The 18,600-nt window shown below is 38.2% G+C and overlaps 2 protein-coding genes across 4 annotated transcripts in view; one reads left to right on the forward strand and one right to left on the reverse strand.

Annotated features, from left to right (window-relative positions):
- Positions 1–1,403: 1,403 nt before the first annotated feature.
- Positions 1,404–8,680, forward strand: chpfb (chondroitin polymerizing factor b). Of its 2 annotated transcripts, XM_057337454.1 has the most exons (5): positions 1,404–1,722; positions 2,050–2,139; positions 3,978–4,545; positions 6,464–6,643; positions 7,403–8,680. In XM_057337454.1, the coding sequence occupies exons 1-5, from the start codon at positions 1,418–1,420 to the stop codon at positions 8,663–8,665; spliced, it is 2,406 nt and encodes an 801-aa protein (XP_057193437.1). In that variant the 5' UTR covers positions 1,404–1,417; the 3' UTR covers positions 8,666–8,680. The 2 variants fall into 2 exon arrangements, with proteins under 2 accessions (XP_057193437.1, XP_057193438.1); XM_057337455.1 differs by lacking the exon at positions 2,050–2,139.
- A 2,249-nt stretch (positions 8,681–10,929) lies between these two features.
- Positions 10,930–18,600, reverse strand: part of asic4b (acid-sensing (proton-gated) ion channel family member 4b) — a 22,966-nt gene continuing 15,295 nt past the window's right edge. For both annotated transcript variants that reach the window (XM_057337456.1, XM_057337457.1), the window contains exons 2-10: positions 14,038–14,182; positions 13,841–13,968; positions 13,461–13,614; positions 13,153–13,206; positions 12,428–12,581; positions 11,673–11,764; positions 11,386–11,465; positions 11,126–11,305; positions 10,930–11,048 (exon numbers count right to left, since the gene is read on the reverse strand). In XM_057337456.1, coding sequence (XP_057193439.1) covers positions 10,941–11,048; positions 11,126–11,305; positions 11,386–11,465; positions 11,673–11,764; positions 12,428–12,581; positions 13,153–13,206; positions 13,461–13,614; positions 13,841–13,968; positions 14,038–14,182 — 1,095 coding nt within the window. In that variant the 3' untranslated portion in view covers positions 10,930–10,940. The remainder of the gene's footprint in view (positions 11,049–11,125; positions 11,306–11,385; positions 11,466–11,672; positions 11,765–12,427; positions 12,582–13,152; positions 13,207–13,460; positions 13,615–13,840; positions 13,969–14,037; positions 14,183–18,600) is intronic.

Genomic DNA, 18,600 nt, shown 5'->3' on the forward strand with positions numbered 1-18,600 from the left:
TACATCTTGAAAATTACAGAATGTTGAAAACCATCAATTCACCTTTACGAATAGCATTCATGGACCTTAAACCTAAACATATTTTTAATCTATAAAATAAATATCATTATAATTATATTAAATCTCATTTTGTTTGAGGTACTGATCCCTACCACCTAGTGGACAAAAAGAGGCGTTACAAGTTTCAGTTTTTAAATGTTTTTCTTTATAATTAAAGTAATACAGTTTAATTATGTTAATCCTAGTTAAACCTATTAGATGATAACAGATGAGATGTCAGGTGAAGTGAGTAAAGGGTCAGATTATTCTCAGTAAGAGAAGATAATCCTGTACTGGAACAACCACTGGAAGATAGGCCCTGTTACTTTAAAATAGGCCTGCTAGTAAAAGTGGGTAGGCTACTGTTTTTTGGAATTTGGAAGCATTATTAATATTCGCTTTTACAGAAAGTCACGTATTCTATAAACAAGCATGTGTGTTAAAACTTCACAATCTTACCAGCCAGGTGAGGGCGCTATTTTCCGCGTTGGTCTTGTTCGTATTCTGGACGATTGACAGTCAGGTGCCCACCACTGATGTGCGATTCTATTATTTAGACCTTATAGCAGATCCAAGTTATTATTAAAGTAGTTAATGTAAGAATTAAAGTAATTTCTCACAGTAATGAGAAAAAATGTCTCCTCTCTGACAACCACGAGAAGACAGCTCACAACGTTCCTCAAGTTAACTTCAGGCATGCAGTACAAGAAACAGCTGTGACGCTCCAGTGGATGCATAATGACAGAGAGAGACTTAACTGAGCTGTGATTTTGTGTAGTACAGTGTGTGTGTGCATGTTTAAAGCCTGAGTGTATCATAGTTATTTCCTTTACGACCTGTTGGCTGCTAAATTAGTACAATTATACCCATTTATATTTTTCGTATCTCATGATTTACCTGTTTGTGCCCCATCCTGGCATCGTGTTATCTTGTAGTAGGCTAAAGCTTACTTACCGTTTGAAAACGAGTGATCGCCCTCTAGTGTGACAAAGAAAATGATTCTGAAGTCAACAGTTGTTTCTATGCAATATTTTAGGGCTAACGACCAAATTCACTTTTTACACCAAAATTATAGCTGCCGCTAATAATAGGTTACAACCGCCCGGATTGCGGTTTTGCTTATGGCCACTCCCTCTGGCACGCATCTATCCAATAGCAGTAATCAGCGCTTCGGATTCTCCATTGACTGACGTCTGGTTGGTACAGGGCGGAGTCTGAAGCTCTGACACGTCAGAAGGCAACAGACTCTGTCACGTCTCCCGAAATCATAGGTGTGAGGAGAGAGCGGCATTATTGACGAGTTTGCGAGCCTCAGTTTCCCAAAAGCATCCCCGTTAAGGAACAGACAATTCACTGTTTGCTGGCGCCGACTGAAAGAATGAGACTTTCAATGCTAATGTCTCTCATCAGGCCGACCGGGCCGATTATTGTGGGCATCTCTCTGGGATTCACTTTGAGTCTTCTCAGCGTCACCTGGGTGGATGAGTCCTGCGACTCTAACTGGACAGGAGCCACCGCCGAGATGCTCCTAGCGCAGCCCCCAGGCAGCTTGAAGGGGGCCCGTAAACCTAGTTCGATATCCACCGGCACCACTGACAACGGAAATATCGAAGGCGAATTTGAGCCCAGAATAGTGCCTTACAACAAGCCTGCCCAACAAGATCCTCCGAAAAAAGTTTTTAGGTAGGTGGCAGTGGTTTTATACGAAACACACCCTAAGTGTAGTCATTTGCACGTAGCCTTTTTTAAGCGTGCGTTAGCGTAAGAGATTGTAAGTGCTTTGCAAATGCAAGGACCTGCTTTTTATTAAAAAGAAAAAAACATTGTTTAGCTAAGGGTAGTTTATTGCAAGAGGGCTTATTGAATTTTTTCCCGTCATATTATAAACACGTACACGTGAGTTAATACTCAGTTTGCTCTGTTCATATTCTGGGGTGTTTAAATAGCAGGTGATTTAATGCTAGCGGTCTAGAGCCTTGGCCTCTCGACGTGATGCTGTGATGTCATCAGGTCACATAAAGGGAGCTGTCAATCACGGATCAACTTCAGTAATCTGAATTACGAGCAACTGCCTCAACATGTCAACAACCACCAGCACACGTAGGGCATATAAAAAGCAACAGATTTAATTGATTTTTGTTTAATTTACCATTATATCTGACAACATTTTCAATGTTTTATGTAGTTTTATCTAGGCTATGTCGTTCCCATATGCTGATATTTTTTTTCGCAAGCATGGAAATATTTTGTGGAGTCTCTTTAAATTTCATAGTGACCACCTCGGTCGAGCTCCAGTCTGTATAAAATATGAATTATACACTATTCCAAGTCAAACCAAACAGCTTTTGAATGGAACAGAAAGGAAATTAAAGGGGTCATATGGCATGAATACGTGTGTTTCTGTGTATTTGGTGTGTTATAAGTTGCCCATGCATGTATTAGACACGTAAAATTGCAAAAATTAAAGCGTCGAAACAAAATATGCATTCTATCTAAAAGTGAATGCTCACCCAGACCTGCCTGAAACGCCTCGTGTAACCACACCCCCACAAATCTACGTCAGTTCGTGGTATGATTTGACCCCTCAAATGTACATGCAAGTAAGGTGGGCGTACTAGGGTTGTCACGGTACCATAAACATGTCTTACGATACTATACCAGCTGAAGTATCTCGATACCAAGTAGTATCACGTTGCTGTGCCATATAATTCAAATCTATACAAAAAACACAGATTTAGATGAAACATTTTGTATTTACTATATGTACTATACTGTATTATACTTTGCACTAGAATATGTTGTTGTATTAACTGTAGTAATTGGATAAATTGTAGCAAATACATTTACTCATTTGTAAATACTATAAATACTGTAGTAATATTTACTATGATAAGACTCAAAAACACTAGTATCTATGAGTTTTAGCAGTTTACTGTAGTAAATACTAAAGTACATTAATCATTTTTCACGTAGGAACTAATTCAAATGTTGGACAAATTTAATTGATACAGCAGTCTTTATAAAGGGAAATATTAGGTTTACTTTAAATGCAGAACTAAAACGGCCAGTAGGTGGCGTCAATTTCCCACTGAGTTAGTGAATCATTTAACCAACTGTTCAAATCGCCAATTTGAATCATTAACTCGTCAGAGACATTAAAAACACACATTCATTTAGGAGATAAACACCGCAAAAAGGCAGATGTAAGTGTTCAAATAAATATTAATGCGCATATGCAACATTAACTACGGTACTACGATACTACCGTTTCAAAAATAGAGAGGCATCGCGGGTATTTTGAAGCTTTAGCATCGTGATGCTACCGTAGCACCGGTACACCGTGCAACCCTAGGGCGTACCTGTCAGTACAATTGCTTTGGAACCTGATGTTCCAAATATGGTAAGAGGCATTACATTTCCGTCACACGCTTGCAGTATTCGACCAATCACCACGCAATGGTTAACTGGCCAATCATAGCACACCTCGCTTTTCAGAGCGATGAACTTTGTAAAAAAATCTGAGTGTTTCAGAGAGGCGGGGCAAAGGGGAGATACAAACATGCACGGTATGTGGAAAATACAGCGTTTTTAAACCTTAAATCATGTATACACATTGCATTACATCTAAAACAGATCATCTAGCTGTGTCATATGACCCCTTTATATTATTTTTCACCAATAATGTGAATCATACTTGTTAAGATGTAAAAATCACCTCAAGTTTGACTTCATAAAGGCCTACATTTCAATCTGCTCCTCAGGCAAAGCTGTTTTATGGTTTCAAAAGACTCTGACCATATAAATTGTGGTTCTTATAATCTGCTTTTTTTATTTAATACTGCCTGTACTTTCTCCACTATATGAACTTTTACTTTATAGAAATGCTTGTGTGAAGATTCTTCAAAAAAGCGAGTAACTATCCTCATCTTTTATCTTAGAGCAAGGTATGCCAGCACAGAGCTTGGAATACGTGAGCATCTCTTTGTTGCCGTATTTACCTCCAAAACCACCCTGGGCACATTAGCTGTGGCCATCAACCGGACCCTCAAAAACCACCTGGATGGTCGCCTCATCTTCTTTACACCCACACGCAACCGCAAACTCCCTCACGGAATGTTTGTGGTTGCCCACGAAGAGGAACGTCCAGTGCCGAACATGTTTCAATCCATCCGATATCTTCTAGAACACCACATTGCTGAATATGATTGGTTCTACATTGCTCAAGATGATACCTATACCCAGCCCCAAAGGCTGAAGACCCTAGTGAGCCATCTTAGTATGGACCTTCTGCTTTACATGGGCCTCCCAGGAGAGTTTATCGGAGGTGAGACGCAAGGCAAGTACTGCCATGGTGGACCAGGATTTCTGCTGTCCCGTGCATTGCTTCTTAAGCTGCAGCCTTTTTTGGACCATTGTAGGACTGATATCGTAAGTGTCAGACCTGATGAGTGGCTCGGTCGGTGTATCATTGATTATACTGGCACCAGCTGTGTGGACGAATATGAGGTAAGTGGTAATGATTAGTTTTATAAAAAAAAAAAACCTTTTTTTTCTCCAAATGCAGAAATTGTATCATTGATGCAAGGAAGAATCATTATTGTCAGTTACATTTGTCACATCATGAGATTCCAAAATGGCCACAAGTTAAAATAGTTTCCCAGGGTAAATGTGGCTGAGAGAGCCGTTTGCTTAAATAAGATGGGGGGGGGCTGATGGTGGTGTTAGTGGGGGGGATTGTGGGGGTTTTGGGCCTCAACTATATACAGATGATCCTAGAAAACTCTAAAAACAAGCCTGTGTTGATAAAGTAAACTTTTCACGTAGCTGGTTTCCCTTAGTTGCCTATATTTATGCTAGTCACAAATGACTGTATTTTCTGCCCGGGGTCTCTAGTTTCGACAGGAAACCACATAACTTAAGAGTCCATGCTTTATTGAGAGGGCACGCTGTTTCTTATTGGGGGCCTCAATGCAACGGGGAGCCCGAATGATCAATAGTTCACAGTATTTTTCGAGCTACGAGGCAGGTAGAGCAAGTATGCAAGTAGAGCATTTGTGAGAGTTAAAGGGACTGTTCACCCAAAAATTCTGCCATGATTTACTCACTCTCTGTTTGTTCCAAACCTGTATAAATCTATTTGTTTGGTTGAACACAGAGAAAGATATTTGGACGAATGCTTGTAACCAAACAGCTCTTGGACCCAATTGACTACCATAGTAGGAAAAATGACAGTGGTAGTCAAAAGTGCTCAAGAACTGCCCTACATTCTTCAAAATATCTTCTTTTGTGTTCAACAGAATAAAAAATTATGAAGTAATTTTTCCTACGATGGTAGTCAATGGGATCCAAAGAACTGTTTGGTTATAAGCATTCTTCTAAATATTTTTCTCTGTGTTCATCAGAACAAAGAAATGATCCCTTTAAAGGGATGTGCATTTACATTTTTTAAATTCTGTCATTATTTATTCACCCTCATGTCGTTCAAAACCTAAATATGAGTTTTTTTCTTCTGTGGAACATAAGAGAAGATATTTTGAGAAACGTCTCTGTGTTTTTATGTCCATATAATGGAAGTCAAAAGGGCCAATGTTTTTTGATTGTCAGCGTTCTTCAGTGCGTCTTCTTTTGTGTTTTGCAAAGGAAAGAAATGTATTAATTATTATTATTATTATTAAAGTGAATAAATAATGACAGAATTTATATGTTGGGGTAATCCGTCCCTTTAAATGAGATGAAATGGGGTCTTATTAGGGGATCATGGCGTTTCAGTAAAAACCTTTGGATCCCAAATAGTCAGATCTAATTGGATTCAGGTTTTAGATATTCTATCTGTCTGTCCAACCACGTGCGTCCTACATTTTTAAGCAGAATTTAGTACTTGACGGTTAATTCATCACTGATAAATTTACAGGAAGAACATAATGATTGCTGCAAACATCCTTAAAGAAACCAAAATCACTGACTCTTTAAGTGAGCTGTCAGTCTTGAGCGGGGTAACATGTCATTAAAATAGTTTGCAGATGTTTCAGACAGGTGCGGAAACGCAGTGACCTGAACATAAAACATCATTATTTCACACAGACCTTTGCATGCTGTTTAGATGCAACTTGAGGCAAGTGACCGTCCAAACACCAGGGTTAAGTTCTACCACTGCTGAGCCAAAAACTAAATACCTTCCTGTTCTCGGCAGGCCAGCTGCAGACCTGCTGAGATCTGTTAAGTTAATAGGCATGATTACAACAAGACATTAAACAACATTACTGCAAACGTAGCAGGGGTCTCCAAAACAAAATGAACCCAGAAGAGTCGTCTATAAACAATATGGATAAAAACTTGTGATGGGCCAAATGTTGCTAATGCAAGTATAAAACACAATAAATGTAAATATATTGAAGTACATTTAATATACAATATTTATTTACAGGGGCTAAATTATCATTCTTTTTCATCATTCAATTTGGACCTTCTCACAGTGGAGAATGATGGATTTCAGAATGCTATTACCGTTCATCCTGTGACCAGTGCAGAACTTATGTATCGTCTTCACAAACAATTCTCAGAAATAGAACTGCAGAGGACCTATGAGGAGATTGAGAAACTGCAGGTTAGTACATATTACATTATTTACAAATGCATACACATTGTGGACAAGTTACAAATACTTCTCATGATCAGCAGCCTTTTGGTTAATAATCTTTGCTTTTTTACTCAATATCATAAATAAATAATTATCTAGTTAAAGTTATGTTTACTTATAAAAATATGATTAATCATGCAGTCCCACTACATATACAGCCACAGAGAAATTAAGAGACCATTTCTGTTTTCTGTGAACTACTAACAATATTTCTCCCAAGTTTCAAATAAAAATATTGTTTCTATTTGCATGTATTTGCAGAAAATGAAAACTGGAGAAACCGGTTAAAATTACAGAAAAGATGCTTTGTATTTGTTCAGACCTTAAATAATGAAAGAAAACAAGTTCAAATCAATTTTGAACAACAGTAATATTTGTACTTAATATATGCGTTTCTGAAAAGTTCAAAAATCACTTTTTGACGTGATAACCTTGATTTGATCAGATTTCATTTTCTGCAAATACATGCAAATAGAAACAATATATGTCTTGTCATGCTGTCAGTCTTTCACAGTCTTTTGCTGTTGGATGATTTTATGTCACTCCTGAGGTTTGATTTAGTTGAAATTCAACAGACACTGTACTGGCCATAATAGATCAATAAAAATGCCGATTAAATGAACATTTGGAATGATATTTGAATTTTTTCGCAGCTGTATATTGATTTTGCAGTTTTATGTTATTACTACATGTGCAGTTTTCATGTCTCTTACCTTTGCCCCATAGTCAGAGATCAAGAATGTCAGTGAAATGGCTGTGGATGGAAACAGAAGTGCTTTGTGGCCCATCGGCATCCCACCCCCCTTAGAACCCAAGAGCCGCTTTGAAGTACTACGTTGGGACTACTTCACCGAAGAGCATCTTTTCTCCTGCGTGGATGGTGCCCCCAAATGCCAGCTCATTGGCGCTGATCGTGATGATGTGTCTGACGTCATCAGGGTTGCCGTGGAGGAGCTCAATAAGAAATACAACCCTATTGTACAAATGAGCGCTCCCCGACTGGTGAATGGCTACCGACGCTTCGATCACACACGAGGGATGGAGTACACCCTAGACCTTCAGCTCCAAGCCGTGTCTGAGTCTGGCCACCAGAAATCTATTGCCCGTCGCGTCCACCTTGTGCGCCCCCTCAGCCAGTTAGAGATCATCCCCATGCCCTACGTCACTGAGGCTACACGAGTACACGTTCTCCTTCCTCTTAACAGTTATGAGTCTCAAGTAGCGCTGCGATTCTTAGATCACTGTTCCTCCAACTTGTTTGAGACCGGTGAGAACGCTGTTCTCAACCTCCTGTTTATTTACGAACCAGCTGAGGCTCAAAAAGTAAGCGCGGGTGATGTTTTTGCAGATGTCAAAGCTAAGGTCGCCGCCATTGAGCACAGGTATCCCAGCGTGAAGGTGTCATGGATAAGCATCAAAACAGAAAGTTCTGGTGTCCTGCGAATCCTGGACATCGTTTCTAGGAAGCACCCGGTGGACACGCTTTTCCTCCTCGTCACTGCTGACACAATACTCAATTCGGAGTTCTTGAATCGCTGCCGCATGAACGCCATCAGCGGCCGGCAGGCTTTCTTTCCCATCCACTTCCAAGATTTCGACCCCCGTGTTGCTAACCCGGATCAGGCGCCCCCTGTGTCACCAGACCTGGTTAGGGAGGCAGGTCACTTTGACCGCAACGTCTTCGAGGAAGCGTGCTTTTACAACTCCGACTACATGTCGTCACGCACACAGATGGCTGGGGACTTGCAGGAGAACGAGGAGCTGCTGGAGAATTTGGACTTGTACGACATGTTTGTGCAGTACTCGGGACTGCACGTGTTCCGTGCCGTCGAGCCTGCTTTGCGTCAGGCATACCGCAACCAGACCTGTGATCCGCGGCTAAATGAGGACGTGTTCCACCGATGTCTCCAGAGCACTGTGGAGGCTCGGGGGTCGCGTTCCCAGCTGGCCATGCTAATATTTGAACAGGAGCAAAGCAACAGCACCTGAGGAGCTACCCAGAATGTAACAGGGGTGTATTTGTGGAGTGGATAAATGCGAGTAGCACTAATACTGCTATTCAACATCTTCGAATCAAGTTCTCTAGTAAACGACTTCTGATTCTGACTATTAATGCACTGAAAACATTCAAAAGAACTGTTATCATCTCTCGCTACCATCTCTCCTTTGACCTGTGCTTGGAGAAACGTTGCATTTTTACTACTTGGAACGAATTGCTTTTGGAGTCGTGATTGAGAATGTGAATAGATTTCTTCGCAAATGACTTGCTCCGCATGTTTTATTGTAGCAGCAGCTTGAGGAACAGCAGATGTTTTCAGCAAAACTGGACATTTCAGAAAGGGACATTGTTTGAAAGTGTTTCCATGAATTATTTTGTGCATTATTTCAGTTTTCTGAATCCGCCCATGTCAGAAATGCATTCCAGTCTTCCACCCACACATCCTTTCCTCTCTAAGCTGTGGCTGTCTGGGGCAGCATAGCTATACAGTCCATGTGCAAATCCGTGCCTTTAAATCTGAAATGGATCTCAGCTATGCAACTCACCTATAAAATGCACCCTTTTTGCACTTAAACTAAAGTACTTTTATAAAGTCGTTTTTTCACTTTTTTGTGTTTGTTTGTTTTGCTTTTTGTTTAGCAAAAGATGTTTGGGAGCAGAGTTCTCACATGCTGTAATGAGATAAAATGATGTTTACAGTATGCACCATGCTGCTGCTAACAGAAATGGGATCAGAAGAGAGGAGATCAAAGGAACACAGAGAAAGATATTTGGAAGAATGCTTGTAACCAAACAGTGAACACAAAAAAAGATATTTTAAAGAAGTCAGAAAGCAAACAGTTCTTGGGCACTTTTGACTACCATTTTACTATGTTACTATGGTAGTCAATGGTGGCCAACAACTGTTTGGTTACAAGCATTCTTCCAATATCTTTCTCTGTGTTTATCAGAACAAATAAATGTATACAGATTTCGAACAACTAGAGGGTAAATAAATGATGAAAGAATTCTTATTTTTAGGTGAACTGTCCCTTTAAGAGGCTCTAATTCCATTTTTGTTGAGGGTCTGTCAATGTAAGTGATTTTAAATAAACAATGGTTTATTATATGTGATCACATAGTGCTCCACAGTCTCTACAGTATTTGTTCTTAAATTGCATGAACTTGATACATTAATTTGGTGTTTATTTTTAGATAGGCTGGTGTTTATAACTCCTGTATTGTTTTAGTTGTGTGTCCACTAGATGGCAGTAAAACCATCTTTTTGTCATTGTCCTCATGTGGAAATTCAACACATTCCTTCAGAAGAATCTGACATATGACCAGTTACCAATAGGTTATTCAAGACAATTACGTATAAAATGTCAGTTTTATTTATTTGGACAGTTTTTTTATATGCAGTGAGTATTATTGTATTCCAGACTGCATTTTCTCAGTCAGATTTGTGAGAAGGTTGAATTGATGGTAAAGGACATTCAGTGAACGTCATTAAAAGTTTCACTGTATTTGTATTTGAATATGCTTGTATTTAAATAAAAAAATGAATATCTCACTCGGAAACACTGATTTTCATTCAAAAGGAATTATTTAAAGTTTTTATTTTCTTTTGACCTAGAGATGATTTCAGCGAACGTTGTGCTCCATCTTGGTGTTTCCAACCCAGAGACAGACTGTTCCATTATAAAAACTACAGCACAATGCGAAAAGTTACATAAGTCTGAACAGAACAGAACACCTACTCACAAAGAGACGAGTGGCATATTTTAGCTATTCACCTCCAGGGAAGTCTCATTACGTTCTTAAGAAATGAAAGAGGTGAAATGGTGCGAGCGCTGTACAGTACATTACCACAGAAAAATCTCTTAACATTTGCGCTTTCTTGTCGACTCTGTTTGACCTCATGACTTTCATTCATGTCCTGTTTGAAGAGAATATTGGATTTACATTTGGAAATGAGGTCATTTATGTGTGATCTCTTGAGTTCTTAAAATCCACACCCAGAATAAAAGAGCCTAAATGGATATGAAGCAAAAGACAGAGAATAAAATCTGATGCAACAAAAGCACACGTGTGGTTTCTTCACATTGGAACAATGAGAACAGTTTCCTCTGATACATCGCGACCATTTCCGAGGTCTTGGATCAGACTTTGGCTGTAGCTTGTATTAGTGAAAAAATAAATTAAATGTATCAGGTGAAGAAGGTCCATTCAGAAGCCCAGTTTCAAGTTCATTGATATGAAGAATAAACACAGAGGAACAGACTCTTAGCAAGCGAAGTCCTGCTGTACCTCAGGCTGTGCGTTGTGATGGTTTGGTAATATTGACGTTGGATGTGCACTGTGTGGTTGTACCATTGCTGCATCATTGGCTGCCTGTAACAAATCACATGAAACAATTGTGTTTCAGCCATCAAAAATAGGTTTACTACATCATTTTTCATTTGACTCACCTTGACTTTTACTTCTTCAAATCGGACTGTAGCTACAGTTCCCGTGGTCAGCTGGGCTCTCAGATTCTGTTCTCGTAGGTTCTTTGTTCTCTGGATCTGCTCTTGGATTAAATTCCGTTGGGTCTGTTGCTTCTGATCCGTCTTCGGTTTCAAGAGTCGCTTGATTTTGCATTTGACCACCTACAGACATAAAATCACAAGGAGTCAACAGGACTACAGACAGTGTACATGTGTATTTGTCTCCTTATACAGTGACATACCTCATAGATAAAATCAAGTATTTCTAGTATAGTTAGAATGCTGGCCCCAATGAAAAGCCCCATCTGTCCACCAATATCTCCTGGAAATGGAAACCAAACCGAGACATCATAAAAAAGAGAGAAAAGTCTGTGTTTCACAGACTGTAAATTAATTGACAGATGCTAAATATCGTTTCTATCACTTTTATAAATAACCATAATACTTTATGAGAAGGCACATATGTTCTGCCCCTAGGAATTGTATTGATATTCGTAATAATTGTGGTGTGAGGTGACTACAAACCTACCCAACAGTCCAGCGATGTCATACGCTTTCTTCTGTTCTATTGTCTCATAGTTAAGGGCCTCAAAGAAAATATCCAAGATGAGAAAGTTGTCTCTGTGAATTTATTGATATGTTATAATGAAAAGTGTGTTACAGTATACAAAATGTTTGAATACAAATCGCCACCTTGAATTTTTAAGGCGCTACACGTATCTGCATTCAGAGCAGTTTGAGATAATGAGCTTCAAAGTTTTTTTGTTCAAAACCTAAAAAAGTCCCAAAATGTACATAACGTAATGAAAAAAACATCATAAACATAAACGATCACAGAATAAGAATATGTGAACAACTCAGTTTTGACAAATATGTCAGATGGAACCCTCCAAGGTGACGAAATGTTTATTAACTGCAGGTTAACAGCATGGACATTAGCACAATACTGTATTGTGGAAAATGTTGAACAAAATTTGCTAAAGAAAAGAAATCATGGAACCTGCAGAATGTCATTTATGAGCAGTCTTTTAAAACCACTTTCTATTTTCTTGAGACAATGGAGGACCACAATTACATGTCTTATCCCTTTATATAACTGACCTGTTAGAGCTTGACAGAACATGTGAGAGAAGACTGCTTTGCAAGTAACTTTACAGAAGCATCCCTTTTGCTTCTCATGAAAAAGCACTTGGTTTATTTGGCGTTCTGAGAGTATAAACATAGCAAAACTGTAGCAAACCTGCGCTTGATGCTGTGCATTCAAGTGCACATTTATGCACCAACCTGATGTCTTCCTCGGATTTCTGGTATTTGCGAGAAAGATAGCGCGCGGATCCCCTGCTGGGGATTTTCACCATGGAGAGCTCTTTTCCATACCGAGTCATATTGCATGGCGTCTCACAGGGACATGAGTCACCTGTGCTCTTCTGAAGTAAAGCTGTGGATGAGTACAGGAAATATACAGTCACGGCTCTATACAAGTGATAATGAATGCTGATGTTGTTATCAATCAGCTCTCAAAGTGGTTCTATATATGCATTAGGCTGCTTTTGAAACTTCAGTCACTTGAAATCAATAGAGCCATCACTGATCATTACGTGAGCAAACTTAAAGTGATAGTTCACCCAAAACTGAAAATTCTGTCATCATTTAATCACCCTCTTGTCATTTCGAACCTTTATGACTTTCTTTCTACCGCACAAAAGAAGATATTTTGAAGAGACTATAGGTAACCGAATAGCACTGGACCCAATTCACTTCTATTGTATGAACACAAAACCAACGCAAGTGAATGGGGTCCAGTTAACAACATTTTTCAAAATATCTTCTTTAGGATTCTGCAGAAGAAAGAAAGTCATACAGGTTTGGAATGACAAGAGCGTGAGTAAATGATGACAGAATTTTCATTTTTGGGTGAACTATCAATTTAACATGTCAACTGAGCACAGTTGGTAAATCAGCATCAGTATTACGGTTATGTGTCGAAAACGTGTCTCTGACGTTCTTACCCAACGCCTTGTCAACGCACTTGATTTTACTGGGTGTGCAGATATCGGCATCGCCTGTAGAGAGATTAGACGTGCGAAAATTGAACCAACACATCAATGCGAGGGCTCGTAGATTATTTATGAAACTCCAGTCCAAAACGGGTGAGAATGCTCATTTCAAAGAAATCCACACAAGTGAAGAAAGGAATGATGGGATACAGCTGACACCTCAACAAGCAGTTTTACAGATAAGCCCTACATTGGTGCGGCAGTACAAACACAGCACATTTGTTTTTAATGATCCAGACTGTTTTTATGACAACACGCACCTGGCATATGCACCATCCTGCAGTTACACTCTCTCAGCACCCGTGTGCTTTCACAGTGAAGCCTGCAAGCGCTGATGCTGTAGGTGTCGTATCCCGGGATCACAGGCTCGGACGAAGCCCGACAGTTTCCCCACGGCTGTGGCAGGTACGTAAGCTAGAAAGATGTCAGACGTTTAAAGAGACAGTTTGTGTGGCTTTGCTTCTGCCCGAGTGTACCCTACAGCCCTAAGTGAATCGGTCTAATGCATTCAGTCTAAAAAAATGAATGACTCGTTTAAATAGCTCCTAAACTAGGGTTTAAAAAACGTTGGTGTTGAAGTTTGAACTGTAACAGCTGTTTGGCATGAAGAGAGTGTGATTTTTATCACAGTTTATCCTACCCTCTGTTCCTGACAGGAAACAAATGTTTGGAATCCCGGGGAGACCCCGAAGCCCAGCTGGTGGATGTATGGGGGTTCATCCTGACTGTGGATCTGAACCCGAATGCCTGCTTCCAGAGTCGTCTCATCTGAGTAAATATTATTTATGAAAGATCCATTGAAACTGTTGAAGGTATTCTTTTATATGCGTTACTCACTTGTTTCTCTCCAGATGGGCAGGTACTCATCCTGCTCTATGTCCAGCATCAGCTCCAAGCCATTTCCAGTGCCGCCCTGCCTCACCCGCTTCGGCGACGTCTTATTTCCATTAAAAGTGTAGCACTTTCCATACCGTGTGTAAACCTGTAGAAAGCAAACACAAACTTGTTTAAGAAGACTGCACATTTCTTAGCTCAGGACACCAATTGGGACCTGAAATAGTTCTTACAAAACGCTGCCCATCACTCAGACAAGCTGCAGTTTTGTCAATGACATGTCAAACATGTCCCGCTGAGAAACACATATTTCATGTAAAGTAGAGGCCCTTTCCACAAATTTCCATGAAAACAGACAAGGAGGCGTGTAAAAAAAATCCTGATGTGACTCAAGAATGTTCAACAAACAGATGTGACTCATGGAGGAGACAATAATGTGTAAATGTACACACACAGCAAGACCGCCTAAACGTGATTTGTTTTTTTTTTGCCTACAAGGTTGTGTTATTTATTTTTCACTACGGAAGAAATACATCAACAGATTTCACATTCCTGTTCTTTCGCTTCTAGAAAGGTTTCATTCTCAGTTTCTGACTAAACTCCTACTTGAACGATGATAGATCTGGATAGAAACATACAGTTGTTTCTTGTTTTATTTCATTTTATTATTCTATTTCATTTATTACATCATTCATTTAGCATATGTATTCATTCATTTATTTTATTATTCACTTTTATTCGTATTATTTACATTTCGTCCTTATTTTCAATATTGTTTAACCTCGTTGGGAGTTGTATTGTCTCTTATGCTCATATGAGTATTCAATGGTCTCCATCTCAAGGTTCATAATAACGTGAGGAGACAATGTTTTGATACTGTAATCTTGCATGGTTAACAACATCTATTGAATCTGTTTCTAGTCAGACGAAGTTTGACAGAGCTAGACTGAGCATTAAAGCACAACTGAGATTATTCAATAAATCATTTTCAGTTTATTTAACATCACTTCGTCTCCTGTATCTCCCTGGTGGTTGGGTTAAAGTATTGACTCACAACGGAGTGGATATTTCCGGATTTAATAAGTTCCTGACGGGGAGAGATCTAGTGGAACTGGACTCAAATTTTAGATCTATAAGACCCGCAAGCCATATCCCATAGTTGGATCTATCAACGATTAAAAATAATTAAAAAGAAAAAGTCCTGGCTGTACTTTAGTGTTAGATGACTGTTATTATTAAAGCTTTTATTATAACTCTTATAAGTGAAACTTTGAATATTAAAAGAATTTCCTGGAAATACAGAAAAGCTTGAAGGTTCACTTTAAAGGCATTTTTTTGTTTTGTTGGTTGAAAGTCTCTTCACTTTAAAGTGGTCTAAATAAATGTAATAAATATATTCTGTGGAAGGTGCACGACCATTAAATGTTTGTCCAATCTTTGCATTCAGTTGAAATGCCATCATTGGACGTCCCACTTGTCTGTCAACCCTGCTGAAAAAAAAAACGAGAATTCTGCCCAAAACAAAATAGCAAATGTAATGGATTTAATGGTTATAATGGGAATACTATTTGTTTAAATGAAACAGCTGCCCCTGCTGAAAAAAACACATAAACCCAATAGAAACCATCACAGAAATTTCCATTAAAAGTGTAAACCCGTACCCTGCTGAAAAAAACCATAGAAACCCATCAGACACCATTACAGAAATTCTAATGGTTTCCGTTAAAATACCATTATGAACCATCAGCTTTTTCCATTAAAACCATTACAAAATGTATTTTTGTAGTGTGTTTTGGGCATTATTCCAATAGGATTTAACATCAGACCAATACAATCCATCACATACCAGTAGAACCATTACAGTTTCCATTAAAGCCAGTACAAAGATAAAGTTTAGGGTAGAATAAAAGAAATGGGGAGAGAGAGAGTATATAATCAGAAAGGAACAGAATAACAGTTTGTTATGAATTTACTTTGACAGCAGATTTTTGTGTTTTAATTGTGTCTGCAGTGACGCTTGTTACTTCGGAGTGATTTTCATGTTGGATGTTGATGAGGGTGCTGTCTACAAACAAATACCACACAAACATCTCACTCCACACCACTTCTCAACAGCTGAGGCCCAGCTGCTTTGTTCTGAACAGAAACAGATCAAAATCAATTAATAATTTCAAACCATTTACTGTATGTATTCAATGACTGTATTACCGTAATGCATTATTAAAGTTGTACATTACTAAATGTTTAAGTACCCTATAATCCATATGTATATGTTGATAATTTTGTATCATTTATATTCAATGAAAGTGCAGTATTGTTCCAAAGTAGCAATAACATGCTAATAACATGAAAACTGCACCCGGGAGTATTTTTGTGCAAGACTGTTCCCCAATATGAAATCAAGAGTGAAGAATTCCATGTTAAATGAATGGTTACCCTAATTCATCTTGTGAATTGAAATCTTTAAGCAAATAAGCAAACCAAAGCTTAAAATGGCAACTTCATATAACACTAGTCCACACAAACACACACACACAAGGATATACACATATCCACAAGCATACAGTCTTGCCTCGAGGTTTCTGCTCCAGTGATCTGAATAACTGTAATGAAACAGTATTTCCAATCCATGTTCTCGAAATCCATCCACAGATACTGATATGCCTACCAGCTGCAAGTCTGCCCACTAGTTTGTGGAGTGGAGGAATTGATCCCTGCGGTCCTGTACAGAGCATTTCTCTTTCTCGCTTTTCATTTTATGCAACATGTATGAGTCAAAATGTATATTTATACAGTTATCCGCAATTTATAGTCCAACCAGGATGTTTTCTACTGTATATTTGTACAATAACTTGCATTGCCTTGGAATCAAATCCAAGACCTTAACCCAGAAGAAGATGTCAAAAGATACCCAGAAAGGACCAAAACAAGAACATATGATGTAACGCCACACACACACAAACTGAAAAAAGGAAATTACTTTTTTGTTTGGTTAGAAGCAAATTAGATTCCAAACAGTTTAGTTGTTTTTGATTAACCACAGAGGTTTATCATGTCACATGACTGTCACATCACATTTGGTTGTTAATTTGAGTTACAGCAACTCATCACTAGACAAAAAGGAAAATATTAAGTTGAACTATCTTGAACAGCTAATCTGATTAAATGTAAAAATGTAAAAAAAAAAGTGTCTAAATTTGTGACTACGTGTTACTGTAAAAATACCCTAATTTTATAGACTTTTTCTGATTTTCCACGTAAACTGTAAAAAAACAGAATTTTACTGTTTTTAACAGATGTTTTTGCTATGTATTTTTGTAATACGGTCAAAAAACGTAAAATTACAGAAAAAGGCCGCAAATTTACAAGAAAACCGGCAAAACATAGTTTTACAGGGAAAAAACGTTATGTTACATTTTTTACAGTTTATTTTTGAAATACGGTCAAAAACGTACAAAATGTACAAGAAAAACGTTGAATACTATTTATTATATATCCTTATATAATGTAATTTACAGGAAAAAATATTATTTTATGGTTTATTTCTGTCAGTCCAGACAGTGACTCTACTTGTAATATACTGAAAAAAATGAAACTTTTGACAAAGAGAATATAACATGAAAATGCTAATAACATGCAAACTGCACCCGGGAGTATTTTTGTGCAAGACTGTGCCCCAATATGAAATCAAGAGTGAAGAATCCCATGTTAAATGAAACTTTCAAGAGTGAAGAATCCCATGTTAAATGAAACAATGAAACTTTATTTTTTTCATTTGTTACAGCCAATGTTAATAGATTTTATTTCCCAGTTTTTCATTCCCAGCTTGCCTGGCAAAGGACTGGATAATAAGAGTACATGTCAAAATAAAGTGTTATTTGCAATTAATTAAGATGAAAATGTAATAAAATAATTGTGTATAAAAACTTCCTTGAATTAAATTAAAAAAGGTAACTAGTCATTTTTGAGTTAAGAATAAGATTCTTGAGATAAATACAATTGTCTGTAATCATTTTTAATAATTTTCATTGCAATTACAATTAGTAATGCACACTTAGATACAGACCTCTCCTTAATGAAAATAAAAACATGGGTGGCAATTGAAGTGTTGATTTGTGAGTGTTCATGGCCATGTTGTGGGTTAGTGATGTAATTTTAGGAATGTGTCTTGTTGGTGTGTATGTTCGCTTGATTTGGATCCCAGTGAGAATAAAGTAGAACTCTGCAGACCTATCTAGGCCTGACTAATTAAAGACTGTTTTAATGAATGAAAACCATACAACCAAAGAATGAATGCGTCTCTCATATGAGCGGTAGAGAGGGTGGCGATGCAAACCTTGGTAGAAAAACCTTGAGATTCTGTGTCAGGTAAAAAGAAATCTGTACATAAACACATTTGATCCCACCCACAATGCTTACTCTCTGCTATGTAAACACACAGCATGACCACTTACCCACACACAAATTTCTCCAAAAATAGATTCACCCATACAATTCTGTATATAGCATGTTTAAACCAATTCTTCAGGCTGTAATTTATCATATGTATATATATATATATATATA

Source organism: Triplophysa rosa, linkage group LG7, assembly GCF_024868665.1.
Source record: "Triplophysa rosa linkage group LG7, Trosa_1v2, whole genome shotgun sequence".
NCBI lineage: Eukaryota > Metazoa > Chordata > Actinopteri > Cypriniformes > Nemacheilidae > Triplophysa > Triplophysa rosa.

Bases quoted from the DNA above. Each gene is read 5' to 3' on its own strand.
- chpfb (XM_057337454.1), top strand. From the start codon at position 1,418: ATGAGACTTTCAATGCTAATGTCTCTCATCAGGCCGACCGGGCCGATT. The intron at 1,723-2,049 runs GTAGGTGGCAGT...TGATGTCATCAG, and splicing joins CCTCCGAAAAAAGTTTTTAG to GTCACATAAAGGGAGCTGTC. The intron at 4,546-6,463 runs GTAAGTGGTAAT...ATTTATTTACAG, and splicing joins GCTGTGTGGACGAATATGAG to GGGCTAAATTATCATTCTTT.